The 19233-nt window shown below is 46.3% G+C and overlaps 5 protein-coding genes across 5 annotated transcripts; 2 read left to right on the forward strand and 3 right to left on the reverse strand.

Annotated features, from left to right (window-relative positions):
• Positions 1-138: 138 nt before the first annotated feature.
• Pmar_PMAR011813 (hypothetical protein) lies at positions 139-1693 on the reverse strand (the record flags this gene model as incomplete). The annotated part of the gene is made up of 9 exons (XM_002773904.1): positions 139-314; positions 360-484; positions 587-725; positions 774-866; positions 1005-1130; positions 1180-1309; positions 1357-1450; positions 1497-1540; positions 1598-1693. 9 exons carry the CDS (start codon positions 1691-1693, stop codon positions 139-141), a joined length of 1023 nt encoding a protein of 340 aa, XP_002773950.1.
• A 169-nt stretch (positions 1694-1862) lies between these two features.
• Positions 1863-3485, reverse strand: Pmar_PMAR011814 (hypothetical protein; the record flags this gene model as incomplete). The annotated part of the gene is made up of 8 exons (XM_002773905.1): positions 3344-3485; positions 3229-3303; positions 3020-3163; positions 2536-2728; positions 2359-2455; positions 2213-2306; positions 2090-2168; positions 1863-2035 (listed from the first exon to the last, which is right to left on the reverse strand). The coding sequence occupies exons 1-8, from the start codon at positions 3476-3478 to the stop codon at positions 1863-1865; spliced, it is 990 nt and encodes a 329-aa protein (XP_002773951.1). The 5' UTR covers positions 3479-3485.
• A 3643-nt stretch (positions 3486-7128) lies between these two features.
• On the forward strand, positions 7129-7953 carry Pmar_PMAR011815 (hypothetical protein; the record flags this gene model as incomplete). The annotated part of the gene is made up of 1 exon (XM_002773906.1): positions 7129-7953. One exon carries the CDS (start codon positions 7129-7131, stop codon positions 7951-7953), a length of 825 nt encoding a protein of 274 aa, XP_002773952.1.
• Positions 7954-8834: 881 nt separating this feature from the next.
• Positions 8835-13060, reverse strand: Pmar_PMAR011816 (conserved hypothetical protein; the record flags this gene model as incomplete). The annotated part of the gene is made up of 12 exons (XM_002773907.1): positions 8835-8900; positions 9022-9216; positions 9262-9409; positions 9741-9865; positions 10102-10252; positions 10312-10437; positions 10708-10837; positions 11042-11165; positions 11302-11472; positions 11963-12087; positions 12374-12519; positions 12567-13060. The coding sequence occupies 12 exons, from the start codon at positions 13058-13060 to the stop codon at positions 8835-8837; spliced, it is 2001 nt and encodes a 666-aa protein (XP_002773953.1).
• Positions 13061-13669: 609 nt separating this feature from the next.
• On the forward strand, positions 13670-18715 carry Pmar_PMAR011817 (hypothetical protein; the record flags this gene model as incomplete). The annotated part of the gene is made up of 23 exons (XM_002773908.1): positions 13670-13771; positions 13829-13994; positions 14308-14423; positions 14479-14609; positions 14700-14778; positions 15035-15172; positions 15406-15491; positions 15539-15852; positions 15902-16056; positions 16119-16183; positions 16234-16326; positions 16373-16448; positions 16500-16563; positions 16608-16750; positions 16849-16963; positions 17010-17129; positions 17177-17293; positions 17324-17467; positions 17521-17690; positions 17920-18005; positions 18059-18232; positions 18278-18444; positions 18516-18715. The coding sequence occupies 23 exons, from the start codon at positions 13670-13672 to the stop codon at positions 18713-18715; spliced, it is 3021 nt and encodes a 1006-aa protein (XP_002773954.1).
• Between the last annotated feature and the right edge of the window lie 518 nt (positions 18716-19233).

Genomic DNA, 19233 nt, shown 5'->3' on the forward strand with positions numbered 1-19233 from the left:
ATTCAAGATAGTGAGGGAGACGCTGCGGTTCTTCGAAACACACGTACTTCCCGATTAAGTGTGCAGCGGGCACTTTGTATCCTCAGCATGACCCCATGGTTACTATCATACTCGACACACTCCTCATGAAAATATACTTCAATCGGAATTTTCTATATATTTATCAGTAACGAGTTTTCCCGACTTGGTCGTCTCTCGGAGGGTCCGGATGCTCGAGGAGTCGCTCTCCGGTAGAGCAGCTATAAAATAGGCAGTATCCAACCACAGCTGGGCTCGCAGCTTATCGATATCAGACAGATCAGATGCCGCCGCACCTTGAAAAGCATCGATGATGGAAATTAGTGGTCACGCATACTCACCTTTTGTTTGGTGTGTAAACCGACTCAAAGATTCTTCCTTTTCGAGCACAGTTTTGCATCGCTTCGCGAATTCTTCGGCACATTTATCACCCACTGCGATCAGTATTCTGTTAACTTCATCTGGACTGAGGAACGAACGAGAGAATGGGAAAAAGGGGAGGATAAAATTGAGCGCAGACATATTCCAACGACTATCACAGCAGAAAAGTGTGGTGACACGTTTTTACTGATCTTTGTTGTATTCGTGTTTGAAATCAATGAGTACGCCACTGGCGTTGTCCACATACGCGCTGTGACTCGTTGGGGCCGCCTTAGCCGTCATACGGTACAGCACCGGTATTTGTTTTACACCTTCAAGTTTAGGGACTAAGTAAAACTACAAGATGCATGTGAGTAATCGGAAAGAGGAGCTACCAACAGCGTCGAGGAGGGACTTTATCAGGCAGGCCTCGACCTCGGCCGCCTGCCGCTTCAGGCGGTCCATGCAGAGATGCAGTAGTTGAGTAACTGAACAGATTGAGAGTTTAAATTGGAAACATACATTCCCAAACAGCGATTCATCTTCAGCCCAGCCCCTATAAAGAATTTCCAAAATCGTTATTTTTTCTCCTATGTTATTTTCACTCCTGCATGTCTGTGGCTTACCGATTTCTGTCATCTCCTTCCCAGCAAGAGTAATCATAAAAGCGCCCAACCCTTCAGCTGCTTGAGGGTCCAATTGAGTCGAAACGTCGCTGAGATCCTTACAGAAGGACAATGACAGGCCGGGACCTGAGAAATATCTTAGGTTCCTCCGCGGCACCGACAGATAAAATGATACTTGTTGATGCTGATGTCGTTCTAGCAGCAATATGCCCCTGCCAGGCCGCAAGGAGATCACAAGTGAGATGGAGGCATCTCGGTATCAACTGTGGCATCAGCTGAGCCAAGGCCCCGGACTCCTCCCATATCTAACAATGAGATCAGTTACTCGAGGGTTTCCCACTATAGGACTGACCTGCGACCGAAGCAAGACCAAAGGATTGTCTTCTCTTGTAAAAAGCTCCTTTCGAACTTGTTGAGCGATTTCACGTTGTCGCAACGAGAAGTACCTGAAAAACCGAATGAACAAATTGAAGAAAGCAACCGTAACCCCACACGTTAGTTTTCCATTTACTTTCGAATGTAGTCAGCCACGACACCTAAGAGGAAGGTCCCGAGTTCTAATCCTGGTGAGCGTATCGTTTGCTGTTACTCACCGTCATTAGATATGCCTCGTGACCAGCTCCTATATCCCTTATAAAGGCCTGGGTAGACGCGTAGTTCTGAGCGAACTGCACGGGGTAAGTCGGCATGAAAACCGAGGGGACCCGTACTTGAACGTCTTCTAATACAGGACGGAGGAGGCACTCTAAGGGAAAAATCTATTTAATGAGCGATGCCAAATATCAGATATATAATTAGTCCAGTGAGTTAAGGCTCCAGCTGACATGCATTAGACCCTCGGTTCGACCCCCGGTGCCGTTATTTGCTACCCGGTAATAAATGCAAGCCTTCAACAGAACTCAAACACTCCTTCAATTTGGCCAAAGCGTTGGTCTGGCTCTCGAACACAGCCTTCACCTCTTCAAAATACGGACCCAGCAAGACAGAAGCATTGGAGGAGGAGGCGGCGATCAGACCTCCTCGTTCCGAAGCTGATACGATACAAGATGTCGGACCCGGGGATCGAACCGGGGATCCCCACCCACCAGCAATGTCTCGCAACTGCTCTTCCACGATAATACTCACAACGGAGCTCCAAATGTCACTAGTGTGCCCAAGATTAATCTAAGAAGATAAAATGTCGCGCGCCACGAAATTATCCCGCCTACCAGCCCTCTGCAGGTCGCTACCAAGCACATTGACGACACGGAGGAAGAGTCCTCAGAAGGAGCCTCAGCGAATACTTTCAGGAGACGATCGAGTCTAGTAGAGTAGAGTTGAGGAAACACGATGAGATGAGCTCGATAACTCTCACTCTCGCGAAAGGGTCTGATGTAGTTGATCACGTGTAGTAGCCAAATCTCCACGCAAGCCCTCGATATACGTGGTAGCCTCGGAGACTTCAACGGTATCTGATCAATCATGGGTATGTTCACTGAGGTGCGGTATGATGAACGACTTAGTTATTCAGACTCCCAATGTGCCTGTTTACCTGTCGGGGACGTTTGAGTCTCCGTCAATGCCAATTCGATTCTCGTGAGTTCGATGGCGCTGTTTTCCAAAGCTGCATACCCGGCCAGAGTGAGACGATCAGTAGAGGGGGACGAGGAAGAAGAAGAAGTGTCGGGTAAACGATCAGAAATCTTCTTCAATAGTGAACGATTCTCGTAGTACAGGCCCAGTAGCTGAGGAAAGGGCGTGTGGCAACTTTCCATAGGTCATTGTCTATGTACTCATCAATGACCATGCGAGTGACCCAGTACGGGAAGGCTGCAAGAAGACTCCCCTCAGAGGGACTCCGAATAGTTCGCCAAGTTCAGAATAACTTCGTGTAGAAGTACTGACCATACAATTCGGTATAACAAAATTTTTCCAACAAACCATGCAAAGGTATTGGTATTTGATTTTCCCGATTTCAGCGAAGACATTCCGGCAAAAAATATTTTTCTCGCGATTATCTCCAACATGCGTCTCACTCGTCGTTCACGTCGAATGTCTTCTTTCTTCCTCATTAGAGCCTCCGCCTTATCGACCTGTTCCTTCACCGACGAAGTTGATGCCGTAGAGGATTTCAATGCTGCACTCAAAGGAGGCCGAAGCTGTGCCGTCTTACGGGAGACCTAAAAGTGCACTCGCTGAGGATCGAACCTGAGTCGCGGGATGCGTTAACAACAGCACCACCCACCTCCTCCATTTTCGTGGACAGACCGATGAATTCGCTGTAATGGTCATTGATCAGCTGCACTAGCTCTTCTTGTATCTACCGAGGAGTCTTAGCGAATTTCGGATTATCACCAAACCTTGTTTCCATGGCGTTTGAAACTTTTCACAAGTTCCGTCATGGGCACGCCCCTACGCCGATACCGCTGTATAATCGCTACTGGGTCCGCCCCGGGCTCGGTGAACTCAGAGAGGGGTACTGCAAGACCCGACATTAAACTCAAAAAAGAAGAAGATGGGCTTGATTGACGCACAGAAATTAATCTACTGCAGGCCGCCTTCATAGATCTCATTCTCACTTCGTTCATGTGGTCAGTAATCAGAGAGTTCTCTATGGAGAGCGAATATACCAGAATTCTGAATCCACACAGTAGTAATCGTCGAGAGCAGCGACAGATTGTAACTATTGTCGTTCAACGTATCAAAGAGACTTCAAACTCAAATACCAAGTGCTAGTATGAAAAACGTCTAGGAGATCTCGATCGGGCCCGCCATACGGCATTGTCTGAAAAGCAAGGCGAATTCAGGCGCATGTGAATCGGCACATCTCACCACCGGGCATGAGATCAGGTCGAATCTGCAAGGGTTGGGGTGCTGTCGTTCGAGGATGCGGTTGAGAGGTTACAGGGAGAGGATACGGTATTCGCGATCTCCGGGGTAACAGATTGGAAATAATAAAATCTGTCCATTCACGGGACCTGAGCAGCAACAAACCATTTCGCTCAGTGGAAGGGCTCGTAGTCATCCGAAAACACACAAGATGAAAAAAATGCAAAAAATAAGTGATAATTTTTTGAAAAAAAATACTAGGATTTGAAACAAAATAGTATTACAACGACTCGACGAGATCGGAATTGCAGATGAGGAGAAACTAGCAGCTGGGGAGTAAAGAAAGATCCCAACATGGTTTCATTTTCATCAACTCGAGCGATGTTCGATGCACAGCGAATGAAATTAGGGAAGATTGTTCACATGCACTTGCTGCTACTTCTGATAATGACAAATGATCAAATTCAGTACTATCAACAGTTCACTATTATAATCATTGTTATCCGCAGTCTTCATAAAGGAGATACGAAACTAAGTGATTTCAGGTCGATCAAATACACAGGATGGGGGGAAATATGCACATGGTCAACTACAGTGAAAATTCTGAGAGGAAAAATTTGGCAAATTCTTGTTGATTTCTGTACACTTCACCCGATTTCCATAATTAGTGAGGAGATTGCAAAACTCGGTTAAGAAAGCGAACATATATTCCAATACTCGATCGACTACGCCCCGTGCTGACATTCGAGGAGAATTCCGATGGACGATTAAACATGGTATTATTTCGTCTTCTAAATGTCTCGCCATCTCCTCCCACCTGAGATCAACATTCAATACAGCTCTCAACTGAGCATCAAATCCTACCGCTCTCGAAATCCCTCTTCTCGAACGCGGAATTCGTTCTGATAGTCTTTGCAAGCAACGATAGCGACGATACATTTATTCTCGATCCGCTTAACACCGATACCTGCAAAAAGTGTGGGAGAGTTTGCACATGCTTGACGACGTATGATTGTGAAAATATAGAAAATTTTCAGGAAATTTTTGGAAAATTCTGTGAGTCTTTTTATTCGTACGAGCTCGGGTAGAAGTGTATAGAAATTAAGAAGAATTTCCCAAAGTTTCCTCAGAATTCCCATATCCACGTAGTTGACCATGTGCATATTTTCCCACACTGCTTGCTAAATATAGGGGGAATGCCGAACGGCGTTGATCAGAAGGGAAGAAAAATATTCGGAAAAAATCTCAATTTTCTTGTTTTTTGTACTATGACGTCTATGCAACTGCATGGTCGAGGCTCCATGGATGAGCAAGTGAGCGCAGCAACAAGGGTCACTCCCATATCTAATAACTAGGGCTTCGGTGTGAAGGGGTGGAGCTCACTGAAATTCCAACTTTATATGCAATAATGCCTAGAGCGAGGTTCGAACCTGGGACACCTGGATGACAACCCAGAATACTACCCTACTGAGCTAGTGAGAGGTGCTTTGAACCATGTAACCCCATTTCTACTCTCGATAGACTCCAATCATGAGACCGCCTACTAAGGCAGAGCTGCTCTGCCAGTCTACCACTCATGTTACATCCGCTGCTATGATTTCCTCATACGCGATCGCGACGCAAATCCCCGTAGAACAACCAAAACAGAGAAAGGAGAGCGTCATCCATGCCTTGCCAAGTGGAGATTTGAGTTTCAAACTCTCAGCTATTCAGATTGATTATCAAATGCTATGTCGAGAAAAAAGACTCTCCTGAGTAACATTGAATGAAAAAAAACCACTCCAAGCAGTTGGAGAGCATTTCTATGATACTTATGAGCGGAACATCATACGTTGGTCTCGAAATTCGGAATCTCTATCCGAATTTAACTGAGTGTAATCTCGTGCAGTAGCGAGCACTAGAGTAGACGGAGAAGTTCTCACCTGGTAGATCCTTAACCGGTCGCCATATAAGACTATCGGGTAGAGCTGTTTCCAAGAAACATCTGAAATGACATGATCGTGCTGGAGGCCCTCAACTCTACATAGCATGTGTGGTGTAAACACACGTGCTGCAATAGTCTGTGTAACACAGGTCAGCCGAGAACACTAAAGACTTATCGCCACTTGCTGCTTAGGAGCGAACAAGGCGGCATCGAGGGAACAGGTCGACTCAATGACGGTCCACCCCATTTCAAGATGATTTTCTTACAAGGGGTAAATCATAAAGTCATGCGACTATCCCGGTAGTCCCTTAGTACCCTCGAAGCACTCTAGAATCGTCAATTCCATTTGGAAGAGCTCTCTGTAGGAAAAGAGATATATCAGATACCCATAGGCCCGCTGGGAGATCCCAAAACATCCACCTAGATACCAAACATCAGCAGCTCTCCTGCATCACGAATAAGGAACTGCTTCACCATATCATCGTGGTGATTTCAACGAGGCGTGGTATGACAGCAGCCTTAGAAAATACAAATAATTGGTATATTACTTATTCGGTGGTTGCTTCACAACCATAACCTCATCCTGGGTATCCCAGCCGTCGGTGAGGAACTCCGCCCTCATTTAAGAGAGATCAACTACGTCGTGATTGAGAATTAAATGCCACATATAGCGCGTTTATGATGCCTCTAGTCTCTGAGGATCGCTCGAAAGCTTCTCACTTTGAAACTTCGTGAAGGGAATAGATCAACGAATTCACAGGCCCGCTGAGGATCGAGAACAGAGAGTCTTCACAAAGCAAGGCTTCGAAGGCATCATACACTACAGCAGACTGTAGACCTATGTGCAGCATGCTACTTCAGATGCTTTCCAGTGATAGGCTATCACTTCATCGTAGGGCAAATCCCGGGAGAAGGTGTGATCTGCCGCAGGGAGCCAACCTCCAAAACTAATTTGAAACCATTATGAAGCACAACCTATAATCTGTGCGACGCCTGGGGGATCCCGAGACAAGCAGGAATTCTCGTCCGTGAAGATTTACTACGGAGAATGAACCGCGCCATCAGCTTTCAATGTCTATCACGGGTGAGCCGTGACGGTTCACGCGTCCCCGAGCAAATCACGCACAACTCAGGTTGCTCCTCTACTCCTGGAGGGCGATCTACTCAAAAGAGCGTACTCGGTGAAGCGTATTGATTGCACCCTATATTGCGACTTCTCTCCGTGAAGATTGACTGCCGCCAAGGGTGTCTTCGAGTAGCTGCCCTACAGTCGTTTGATGATCAGAGACCAATAACTACGGACGCGTGTCACGTGAGTACACGGAGAGACGCTACACATCATAGCTATCTTCAAACAGGCATTATTATTGTATCTCGACGACGAGGTGAATCATGCGAATGCTCATCCTCATCATCTACGCCGCCATCTCGATCTACGCTGACGGAGTAAGTGATGCCAGTCCTCCCCAGCCCGGTCCGGTTGAGCCTAAGCTTGATTGCCCTCCGCCACCTATTGTATTTGAGGACCCACCTCGCTGCTTGCAGCACACCGGCCTGAGCTGTTTGTATGCCCGCCAGAGTTCGACTCAGCTCCGTATGGGCTCAATTGTGAAGTCATTTGATGACAATGAATTGGTCGTGGTCTTCCAGATAGACTCGTCCATTCCGAGAAGGTTGAGTCTTGATATTCCCGAGGCAAGCGGGACGTTCTTATTCCGTGCTAGTCTCCCCAGTGAGAGGAAGCTCACCATAAAGTTCCACATCCCCTACTTCAGAGCACACGGCGGGTATATACCTCCGTTCAGAAGACATATCAAGGAGCTTACCTTCCGTACGAGATTAGCTACTAAGGCGCATGTTCCGAATTGGGGGTCGGTGAGAGCCTACTCGAGAAGTACTGGTAAAGCTCGTGCCTACATTCGAGGACCGAACCACCCTGGCTGGGTGAAAATAGTCCAGCGTGCAAAAGGACGCAGGAGAGGCCTTTTCTTGGAAGTAATATTCTATTTGCGCATGTACACCCGAGACGGGCTGAACTGGGGACGCTTTTATGCGTATGCTGATTTCAAACTCCGAGGTGAGAGGAATGGTACAGGTTTCAATCACGAGGGGCGAGTGTTCCTCTTCAACAGAACATCAACGATAGTTCACTCATCGTTGAGCGCTCCCCTTCCTAAAGATGAGCACTTATCCTATGGAGTGGCACACGAGGAGTAGTAGTTTAAAGAAGACTGATCTATGGATACCTCTTATCGAACGGCTCTGAATAGCTCTTTTCGAGGAGCAACTCCCGAATGTGAGCATCTGATGAAATTTGTTTTTTTTATTGTTCGTTTCGGTCACATGTCCGAGAAGCGTACAGCATGTGAAATATCTTTCCCTGCCAGCCATGGAAGCTCTTCGCTACCAATAACCTGCTACTATCAATTTTCAACTATCGCATAATAAAAAGTAAATTTCGTTTCTGAGACGAGTTCCACCCTGGGTCGTGTTAGTCGTGAGGATCACCAGACGAGACTGGCTGCTTCAGACCGTCCGACGTAATCGGTAATTATGACTCGTGATCTCACGAATGTGTCATACTCAAAATGACCGCTTGAAATTCAATATATCATATTTACCATTTCAACCAACCTTCGACCGCAGTTTCGAAGTACAACTAAAACGAATATCTTACCAAATCTCCCCGTCATCAGCGCGAAACCCCAATTTTTGAGATTATCATATTTCGGTTTGGTGTTTACATGAAAATAATTCGATCATTAGATCACTAACATAACGATATTACTACGAAAACTTAGACGACAGCGCTGAAAAACTCATCCAGCCGATCACCTGGTATTATCGCCTTACATATCCGAAAAGTCGAAGTCGAAAATCGAGTCCGTGACATATTCAAACAATATAATCATGTTCGGATAATTTCTATACAAATTTTCAGGTTGATATGAACAGTAGTTAAGAAGTTAGAGCTGCCACACGAAATTGGATTTTAAGACTGCGCGTACTGTACCCGTTGGGGATTAGCTGAAGAAAGATGAGATACCACAACAACTTTTCAACACAACTTTTGTCCCCTCAAAGAGCGAAAACGTCAACTATTGAACAACAATCGAGTTACTCACCCTGGCAAGCTCCTCCACAGCAACCTTCAGGATTACCACCTGAACTCATTCGTCACATGAAAATTACACTTGCAACCTAATCCCCACTGTTCAGTGTTCTAATAATTCAATTACTATACCACACTTCTTTCAAGTTGCCTTCATCACCACATAATATCACCGTAGAGATGACCACAAAATAGCTATCAACACTAGAGCGGTCCAGACCCCGGCCCTGCGCCGCCAAGGACCCAAACCCACATTCAGCAGCTTTTTCTCTTTCCTCGCGCAGTTGTCGCGCTCGAATTTGCTTCCCCAACTCTGCTGTTTTCCCATTTCGATAATGCCTCTTCATCTCAGGATCAAACCCCTCCTCCTGAACACAACAACATCACCTCTCCTGAGCTCTATCTCAGCTCACCTCGGCGCCGTACACAGCCCACGCAGGAGTAGGAGCCCAGTAGTCCTCCACTGAGAAGGGCTTGCCAGTCTTAGAGTACTCCAATGCCAGCTCAGTGAACTTATCATAGTTTATCCACGTATGCCATACACCATCAACTTTGAAGGACCTATCAGGACTCTACCGAGGAGTTATACCGCACTAACTGGGCCCGCTAAAATTCTCAAAGGCTAAGACCCTCATCGAGAAAAGGCGTACATCTCTGAACAGAGCTATTGCTCGATTGAAAACCAACACAGACCGGTGCCTCACTTTCGGTCGGTCTATATACTGTCAAGGTCACTAGCGAGGCGTAATTGAACGAATAAAAAGTAAGCTTTTCGAATCAATACCATCACTTCGCCGAATTTCATACTACCACGCTCAACATATACAAAACGCAGATTCCCGGAATGCTATTGTTGGTAATTTATCCCTAGTTGCCCATCCAACACACTTACTTCTGAGCAATCAATACAGTACAGGAATGACGATGAGTACACGCGATCTCATACCGCTCCTTCACCCAATCAGATGAATCCAACATAGCCTCAGCGAACTCAACTACTTCATCGAACCAAGGTACCTGATGGACCCCATACACCACTCAACAAGAACACCCTAAGAGCGGCTTAGAAGTATTTCCCCGATTTGAAACTGGGCGAACCTAACGTGTATCATCACAATATTAACTCCAACATAGTCAAGTAACTACCCCCAAACGCGTTAATCGAATCAACGCGATCCGCCACCATTTGCTATTCTTCGAGGGCAATCCAATATTTTGATTTTCACCAAAGGCGCCCTCCTCAACCTCCTTACGTTTTCCATGGTCATCTGGGCAGACCCATCTCCCTTGCCACAGAACGTAACCGCTTTAATCTCCAGAAAATGTGGGTGTCCTAGGTGCAGCAACTCCGCATATTCCGAGGCCGCCGATATGTTGTAGCCCTTCACCAGCGTCATGCGGTACCTAACCTCACATATCTCAGCTCACCCCAAGCACACCGAGTAGAGTAAAGATACTCCTACACAGTGCGTTGCTTCTTGTGCTTGAGGGCTGTCAACGAGTCGATAAAGCGATCCCAGAAGTCCTCAAATAAAGGCCGATCGATCGCCTTCATCTCCTTAGCGTTTGACGCGTCAACGGAAACATACCTAACAACAGCAACCATCAACATATGCCCAAATTTATCGAAGTTCAGAACGATAAGATTCCACAACGCTCAAGCTTCATATTTGCTACTGGTATTGAAAGACTCGCAAAACCGCCCTGGTCGCAATTTCAATCCTGAGTGACTCATCCAATGTCATCGTCATCAACTAGCTCGACGAAGCACTATCCAAAATACTCTAGTGGACGAGCGGCACTGCACACTGTCCCTCTACTAGAACTCGCACAAGTTCGATCCCTCCAACCGCTATTACAACTGCGTCACTGGAATTAGCGATCTTATAGCCTCCGGGAACTGTCCATTGGTGACCATAAACGTCGATATACCATTTTGATGTAGGAGGTCCAGCGCCGTATTGATTTGGGGATAAATAATCGGCTCGCCTGACAACACGAATGACCATAGACGAATTAAAGTTGTCCACTCCATTCAAAACAACACTTTTCCCATGGGAACTCTGCACACTATTCACAAAATATCACCAACAGTGCACCATCCAGCCGAAGGTTTCTCATTCTATCAACTATCCAACATCGAGCATTTCTCAGGACGACTACTACCACCGATAATACTCCCCCCGCTACTACCAACAAGACTCAAAGCGCAATGACGGACTCTCTTAGCCTCTTCAAAGCGTTCAGGTGTGACCCCGGGGACGCCCTTTAACTGCTTTATCAGACCACTATGGTTACCCAGCCAACCCTCTACTATCTAAAAACACATGCAGTAGCATCGCTCGAGAAAGAATTATTCCGGAAAACTGCATCACTTCAGAATTAGATCTTTCAACATTGAAGCCAACTATTAGCGAATTTCGTGGCGCGCGACAACTTCCCAACCCTACTACCTCTTCCGGAGGGTCCTGAGCCCACGTCCATGACCGGCCCACTGGGTTCCGATGGTGTCTCCAACAGAATACACACTTATTAGCGCATGCTAGACTAGCAGTAGCCTCCATGCATTGATGCGACTCGATGCCATAGAAGGAATGCTTATAACACCCCCCTCGTCCTCGGACCTATACCATCAACAACAAACATTAAACCTCCTCATATACATTCTCATTGCTTTGGTAGTGATATTTCCCTGACCAAAAACTCATACCACATTTCTTCCTAATCACACCCCCCCTCTGTCGCATTGCACGCCCGCATTTACATCCCGACAAGCATATTCCCTATCCCTGATCATTAACAACAACGTGCCGTCTGTGTCCTTAACATAGCTCTTACCTTTGCTTTAACAAGATAAACTACTGTAAATATTCCAATACCATCCGTTATTAGAATACAAAGTCCATCAACAACTCCAATGACGATACCACTCCATGTGCAACTTCCTCAAGAAAGAGGCAGTAGTGATATCGAACAGCTATACAGAGGAGTTATACGCCGAGATACAGGTTGGAACACACCAGATCAGTGTGCAAATCTGCGTTCTACGCACAACTAAGCGTGAGTAGATGCACTGCATATATTGCTGCTACCACCATTTTCACCCTATATGACCTGATGCTTCGTCCATCTGCACAACTTCACTGCACTATGGCTGCCTACAAGACGGTATCCTTCTCTTGTGAGAGCCGCTCGATGCTTCTTAGTAACCATCTCCTTACGATTGCTACCACATCCTTCTGCACAAAATACCGCATCCAAGACTAGAACCACCGACCTTACGCAAGGAAGCCACGAATCATATCCATTTTACCAGACACACACACGCTACTTCAACAAAACCTAACCTATTTGAGTGGTTAGGGTTGGTGAACGTTTCACTTGTGACTCGTATGATCTACCATATCAGATTTTGTGTATAATTCTGTTTCCACCAAAAAACCCAACTTATCGAACTAGTCCAACAAAAGCAAACCAAAGATCTATGAATGCATAATTCGGCATCCTTACTCCCCCCCACACTACCACTAGCATCCTCAACATCATCATCAGTATCACTGGTAGATTCCTCAGATGCCACCGACCCAACCTCATCTTCGAGGTCGGCAGTCTGTGCCTCTGAGGATGCCTTGTCCATTCTGCTATACGCCTTCGTGATCAAATCGATACATCTAAGACTAAATTATCAACCCCATGAGGAGCTCCCATGTACTACTACCTGCCGACCTGCTTGTCGACCTCTTTAGCGTCATTCACACAGAGTAAAGGACATATTCTTTGAGCGCCCAGTTTAGCCAACCAGTCATCGCAGTTCTTCGCTACTTTACAATAGTACTTGGCCGGATACTCCTCCGATCCGAATCCAATAACAGCCACTCGACACTTTTCCAACAAATTCTTATCAACTCTAAAGTCGTAGACAGCATCCTTCAACTGCTCAGTGAAACTCTTAGCATTCGGCAGAGGTGACCCCTCTGAATCGGTCGAAAGTAAAAGCACGAGATACGATTCTTCACAGAGTTCCTCATAGGCATATTGATCGATCGGAAGTAGAATTACCCGAGTCGTGCTCGACTCGAGGGCAGCCTTAAGCCGCCTAGCTGCCTTCATAGAGGTACCCGTCCGAGAACTGTAAACGACCTTAACGGTTCTTTGGGGCCCTGTATAGTGTTTGGATAGAAGTGCATGGTAGAAGCCGCCGGCGGCTAGCATTTGATGGGAAATGTAAATGAACCCACTGATAATATAAAGTGATGCGATGATGCTATAGAGATGGGCGCGATTACGTTACGGTACGGTTTGGCGTGACGAAATTCGGTTTCGCTCTGGGGCCGCTATGCCAGACACCTGCGATATATAACCGCTGTCGTATATATGGCATACCGACCCCACACCATCCTAATGGCACGAAAACGAAGGTTCGAAGTGCTGCAATACAGAACCCCCCGGAATTTCGTGGCGCGTGACGATTCATGAGTAACAGAGATAACTTTCGGAGTCTGCCATGCCGATAGCTTCCGAATGACGCTCCAAACACTCACAAATCATGTATAGGGAGGTGAAAACTGTTCCCTATACATGCGCTATTAGTAGATCGACGATTTAAGATGCGTAATTTATTCCGTTGTCGGACATTGCGACGTTTTAGCTCACTTATTATAATCGTCCTAAGCTGACTACCACTGCAGAGATTTGTGATTGTTGGGTGGTCCCTTTGGACTATAGCGAAGTCATTCACTCTTCGATGCTATAATAATCAGCTTTCTACTTTCTGCTTGAGTCCACATCCTTCATTCGTCTTGACTAGGAGCAAATACTACAATGGGAGGATTGGAAGTTGGATCTATCCTCGAGGGTGTCAAAGGCATCTTTGAGTACAACAGGCAGAACTTTATGTTCAATAGGAAGATCAATCAGAAGAGGGTATTATGATATAGGCCTTAATCGGACCTATTTTGAATCTTTTACACTCATCCTCAGGTGTATCATACGCAGAAGGCTCGTTTTGACCAAGTTAGATTGTACCGTGAAGATATCCGTGATTTATTCGACCTTACTATCTCTAAAATGGACAACTATCTTATTGTGAATACGCTCATGCTGGCATTCACTGGTGGCTTCTTCTACGAAGGACGAGTTCCTCAAGGTATGGTATCGGTCAAGTGATGAGTATCTCGAGGAGCTGTTGGAGGATGTTTTATATTGGAGTTTCACGACCCGTTTTACGTAGAGTGGCGTGAAACTCGGTGAAAAACGCGATATTCGTGGTGACATGCAGTAGTCGTGAAATGTGTTTTTCACTAGTGTTTTTCATATCACGGCCGCCCGTGAAACTCCATTATCCTTCTCTTTCCATCAGAATCACTACTCCCAATCGTATATAAGTGATGGCGATTTTCTGCAATCCTCTTGGCTCGTATATAGGTTTTACCATTTTTTCATCAGATTTTACCCCTCAGGTACCCCCGGATGGTTGGTTTGGTTATATATTCTCTCCCTCGGCACGGCTGTATTATTCCTCATGCTCTCCATCATCTTCGCCATTCACGCCTCCATCACAGCGCAAACGTTTGCTGTAAGATATTCTCAGGAGGAATCTTTTCTCGAAATCTTCGCGGTGCGCTGCTTAGGTGCGTCTTCTTACGCAATGGCTGCGTTTGCCCGTGCCTGGTCGCGAGAACATCAATGCTACTACCGGTATAGGCGCGGTTGAATACGAGCGTGGTGGGGTCGCGGAAATGCTTCGTATCCCTATAGTTGGGTAAGGTGCGGTATGGGGGGAAACCCGGTGGTGTGTATATGCAGGATTTTAATTCGTTTTGGTTTTATAGTATATTTCTGCGCTCCTCAGTCGAGTGCCTGGGATAAAGGAAGTTGGTCGCGAAGTTCGAAGACAAGGAGGAGGGAAATTGGAAGATGCTCTTAAGGAGGTAATATCATGGAGGTATCTTAGGTTCATGTGTGGAAGATACGGAATAGGTTGGTGTCCGACTCTACAAAAATCCTTAACTAGGACTGTATTATGTGAACTTCTTATCAACCACGTTTATCTCCTTCCTAGTGGAAGTTGCTGTCGTTGGAAGCACGTGAGATTGGTCCAATAGTATTCGTTTATTTGTGGCGGGCTCTTCCTTATACTACGTCAAGCTGATGTTATTGTTATAATCGTCTTCTGTTTTCTCTCAGCAAGAGATAGATATGAGTAACGCATATGTCCGTGATGAGCTTGTTGGCGACTACAACCTCTTCCTGGAGCATTTCTATCTCTTTTATCAACTACAGCAACACTGGCAGGGCTTTGACGCTTACACACGGGTGTGCATGGTAATACTAGTAGTGGTAGTAGTAGTAGTAGTAGTAGTAGTAGTAGTAGTAGTAGTAGTAGTAGTAGTAGTAGTAGTAGTAGTAGTGGTGGTGGTAGTAGTAGTAGTAGTAGTAGTGGTGGTAGCAGTAGTAGTAGTAGTAGTAGTAGTAGTAGTAGTAGTAGTAGTAGTAGTAGTAGTAGTGGTAGCAGTAGGGAATTGCTGATACTATTGATAGTGTTCGGATGTGGTCAGGTTATTGGCACTAATCAGCTGTTGCATGCTATCACGTATATGGGTTTAGCTTACTTCATGGTTAACTCTCATCTTTGGGGTGTCTGGTGAGTTCGGGTTACGAGATTCTTAGGTCGACATTTGTATTGTTCAGGTCGTTTGTTCTCATACTGGATGCTTTCTCGATGGTACACATCCATATGAACATTTATACCAACACTTGGGAGTGGTGTGGTATGATGTTCCTGTGCTCGCTACCCACCGTTATGGCCGCCATTGGCGCGACGGTGCAAATATTCGACAATTCGACTCACGTTGCCGAATGGTTATTCGTGTTCATCTGCTTACTCATGTTCTTCTGGATTGGTTTCTTGGGCGTGATGGGTTTGGAAACTGACGGGGGAGTGCCTACAAGGTATACGGCTGTCACCAGTATAGATATCTTGGGGCTTGATGAGAAAGTTCAAGGTAAGCATATGGTAGTGATGAAAACGATTATAATTGTTGTTTGTGGTAGAGGGGGAGGAAGAGATGCATAAACAGGATAAGGAGGAGACGCCGGTGGCTAAGGCGGTGCCTGCAGCACCTGTTATTAGACAAGCGCATACATTCCGGAAGACTAAGGAAGAGCTGAAGAAAAGTGGAATTGATACATCTCATTATAGTACAGCGGTAATAATAATCGATTAGACGGGCGCGCGCGGTTTGCATATGGCATCGATGTTTGTTGGTAGAAAAGTGCATCGGAGCATGCGAGAGATGCGGTTGATGCGTGCGAGAGGTTGGAAAAGGTCTGCAGGTAGTGGAGAGTATCTTTTGCGCACAGCGAAGATTTTTTGAATGCTTCAGAAACACGGAGGAGTCGCTGCAGAAGTTGTTGGTCGAGTGGGAGATGTCTACAAAGTGCTCGTTCACTGCAGCTCAGGAGAAAAGGCTGAAACAGTAAGCATATCTTGAGGTTGAGATGGTAAGATACGGATCATGTCAGGTTGCGTACAGCTTTCAATGCCGATCGAAAGGAGCTCGCGAGACTGATCGGTGAGCGCAAGAAACTTGTCAATGGAGTAAGAGTAAATCCTGCATGTTTTCTGTAGTTGTTATGATTCCTTTTGCAGGCCAGCGACGAGGTGCGACCACCGAAAAGCCGCTATGATGATGCAGAGGGAGACGAGTCACCAGGTGTGCAAGTTGTGTAAATTATGGTATTGGAATTTATTTTTCAGGCCATTGGGTTCGCCTGGAATTTACTGATGATGAAACTAATAAGAAGAAACCGTATTTCCTCAACGTTCATACGAGCGAGATTAGTTATACCGTACCGAAGGATCTGTCGCCGGACCAGATAAAGGCTGAGGATGGACCTGATGTGAGTTGTTGGGGGGCGTTAGTTTCTCGGATGTTTTTCCCCGTGTGAAAACGGTAACATCTGACTCGTGACAATCTTGAAGTTGTTTCTTTTGCCAGGCAGTAGCCGTGGTATTGCAAGGGTTCGAGGAGCAGGTGAAGTCGCTGCAGACTTTCCTATGGGACGCTAAGTCCAGCGTGGAGGAAGCTGCTGGGGATAAGAACGAATCGGAAAGTGAGTGTCGGTGGTGGCATCTGGAGTGACCTGTTCATCGTTGTAGTGAGTAAGAAGTTGTTGTATGAGAAAAGTCGAGAGGAAGGGTTGGTTGTTGATGATGACGCTGCTGCTGAGAAAGTTCGCGGAGATAAAATATCGCGGATGCGTTCGGGGACTCCATCAGGTAGGGAAGGGCGGCTTGGGTTGTTGTTGTTGATAGAGTGTTGGTAGAATGGATGAAGGATGCTGAGAGGCAGAAGCAAGAGGAGGCTAAGAAGGTTGCGAAGTCACTACAGAGTCCGGAGTTTATTGATGGTGAGGAGAAAGAGGTCCCGGGTTCGAACCGCGGTGGGGGTATTTTTCGTGGTTTTTGTTCAGGTGAAGCACCAGAGACGTATAAGGCATCTCTCAAGACTCAGACGCTCCCTTGGCACAGCTTCAACCAGGCTTGCATTGCTGTCTGCTTTTGCTGGCTCTTCGGATTGGCGTATGGTATTGCTGTTTTAACAGGATATCGATGGGGTAATGATCATTCGTCGAGTTATTGCGCACGCGGAAGATTTCCTTCCCCTTAGGTTGGCCCGATTCGAACCCGTTTGGTAACGGTGAGTTCACTCGAAGATTATCAGCAGCATTTTTCCCGACCACTGAGTCGGACAGCAGCTCGTCGTTGTTACCGCCGTTTTACCGACCTACCGGGGTTAGTAATGTCCCTGATCTCGGCTTGGTCTTCACTAGCAATGAGGTGAGTACTTGTTGTGAAACGGCTCTGAGGAAAACATGGTGTGTGTTGGTCGTTCAACTTCGTTGTTGACAAGCTCGTTGGATTTTCCCCCCATAAATTCCCAAAAAAATGAGGCAAAAAAAGGAAAATTTTGGCATATTTTTTGTTAGCATTTATTTTGAGTTGCAGGAAAACCTCTGGTGGTTTGTATTCTGTTGGGCATTGATGAAATATTTCGTTCATCATTCAGGGTGGTATTTTCTCTCCTGAACTCGGTGGCAATGTGCCTTGTGAGATTCCTTTTGGAGAGCGAGCGGTTGATGTAGCTGTTAGTCCGTAAGTGGATGTTGATAGAGATGAAAATGTGATGGTGGTTGAATGGTCATCAGGTCGAACACAACCTTTGCTGTGTTGTCGGATGGTGCTCTGAGGAGATGCCAGGGAGCGGCTGAGATGAGCGTCCGTATGAACACCGGTAGTGCTGTTGCTAAGGCGGAGTTCTTGGCTGATGACGAGGCGGTAGTCGTTACGAGAGAACACCCTCAGTGGATACAAGTGGTGAAGTAGGGATGTGGACCTCATTGGTATCTTGGTAGAGTCGACCTTAGATACGATGGTGCATCGTTGGTGGTTGAGAAGGTGCTGAGGGCGCCAGGGGAGGTGGTTGGTTTGGCACGCAAGAGTTCGAGCGTTGACAAGTTGTATGTGTTGTGGCAACAGACCTCTACTGAAGAGCATCCGGATTATGCGGCTGGAAGAATTGATCTTCATACCGGTAGTAGGGCGTGGGAAAATATACGAAATTGGACGATTTGTCCCGAACGATTATAGATTCTCAAATATCAGGTACTCTCGAGGCGCGCGCTAGCGTTCATGGGGACTTTGATGCCTCGGTTGAGTGGGTTGGCATTTCGGAAGCCAGCAATGGGCAAATCGCCGTAGTTGGCATTTCGTTGAAGGACCAGAGTCCTGTCGTAGCCCCTCTACGGAAGCTTCGACCGGTCGTGAGCAACATCGGGAGGGGACGTGATGCTGAGACGATGTGAAGGATGGATGGTATTGGAATATCCATCAGACGTGGGCTGGAGCCTCTTGACGTTTACTAGCATCATTACTGTCTATCATTCACCATTAGCTTCGATAGCGGACTTTGGGGAAGTGTTGGGTTATTGAAAGTGGAGATGAATCGGTGGACGATTATAGAAGAAATAGATGATCAGGGGGAGAGGGCGGTTTCTGATTTCCTTAGCAACATTTGGTAATATAGCTTTGGTTGGATAGCGGTATTTCTTCCGTAATGTGGAGTTAGGAGGGTGGCGGTATATTCGGATGAGGATTTCATTATATCATCTAGTCATGCTAGTCAGCAACAAATCGTCACTATCTGTCTTGATCTGATTGTGACCGGTCAGACTTGTTGTAGGTCGCAGGATTACTCGCTTGAGTCAAGACGGATAGTGTTGAGGTCAGCAGTATGAGGCTAGGTACAGTATGCGATTGCGTGTTTCTATTTTCATCGGCGCAATTTTCGGGGTGGAGAGTGACATTTTGGGAGTAGGAATAG

This window comes from Perkinsus marinus (assembly GCF_000006405.1).
Source record: "Perkinsus marinus ATCC 50983 genomic scaffold scf_1104296958712, whole genome shotgun sequence".
Taxonomy (NCBI): domain Eukaryota; phylum Perkinsozoa; order Perkinsida; family Perkinsidae; genus Perkinsus; species Perkinsus marinus.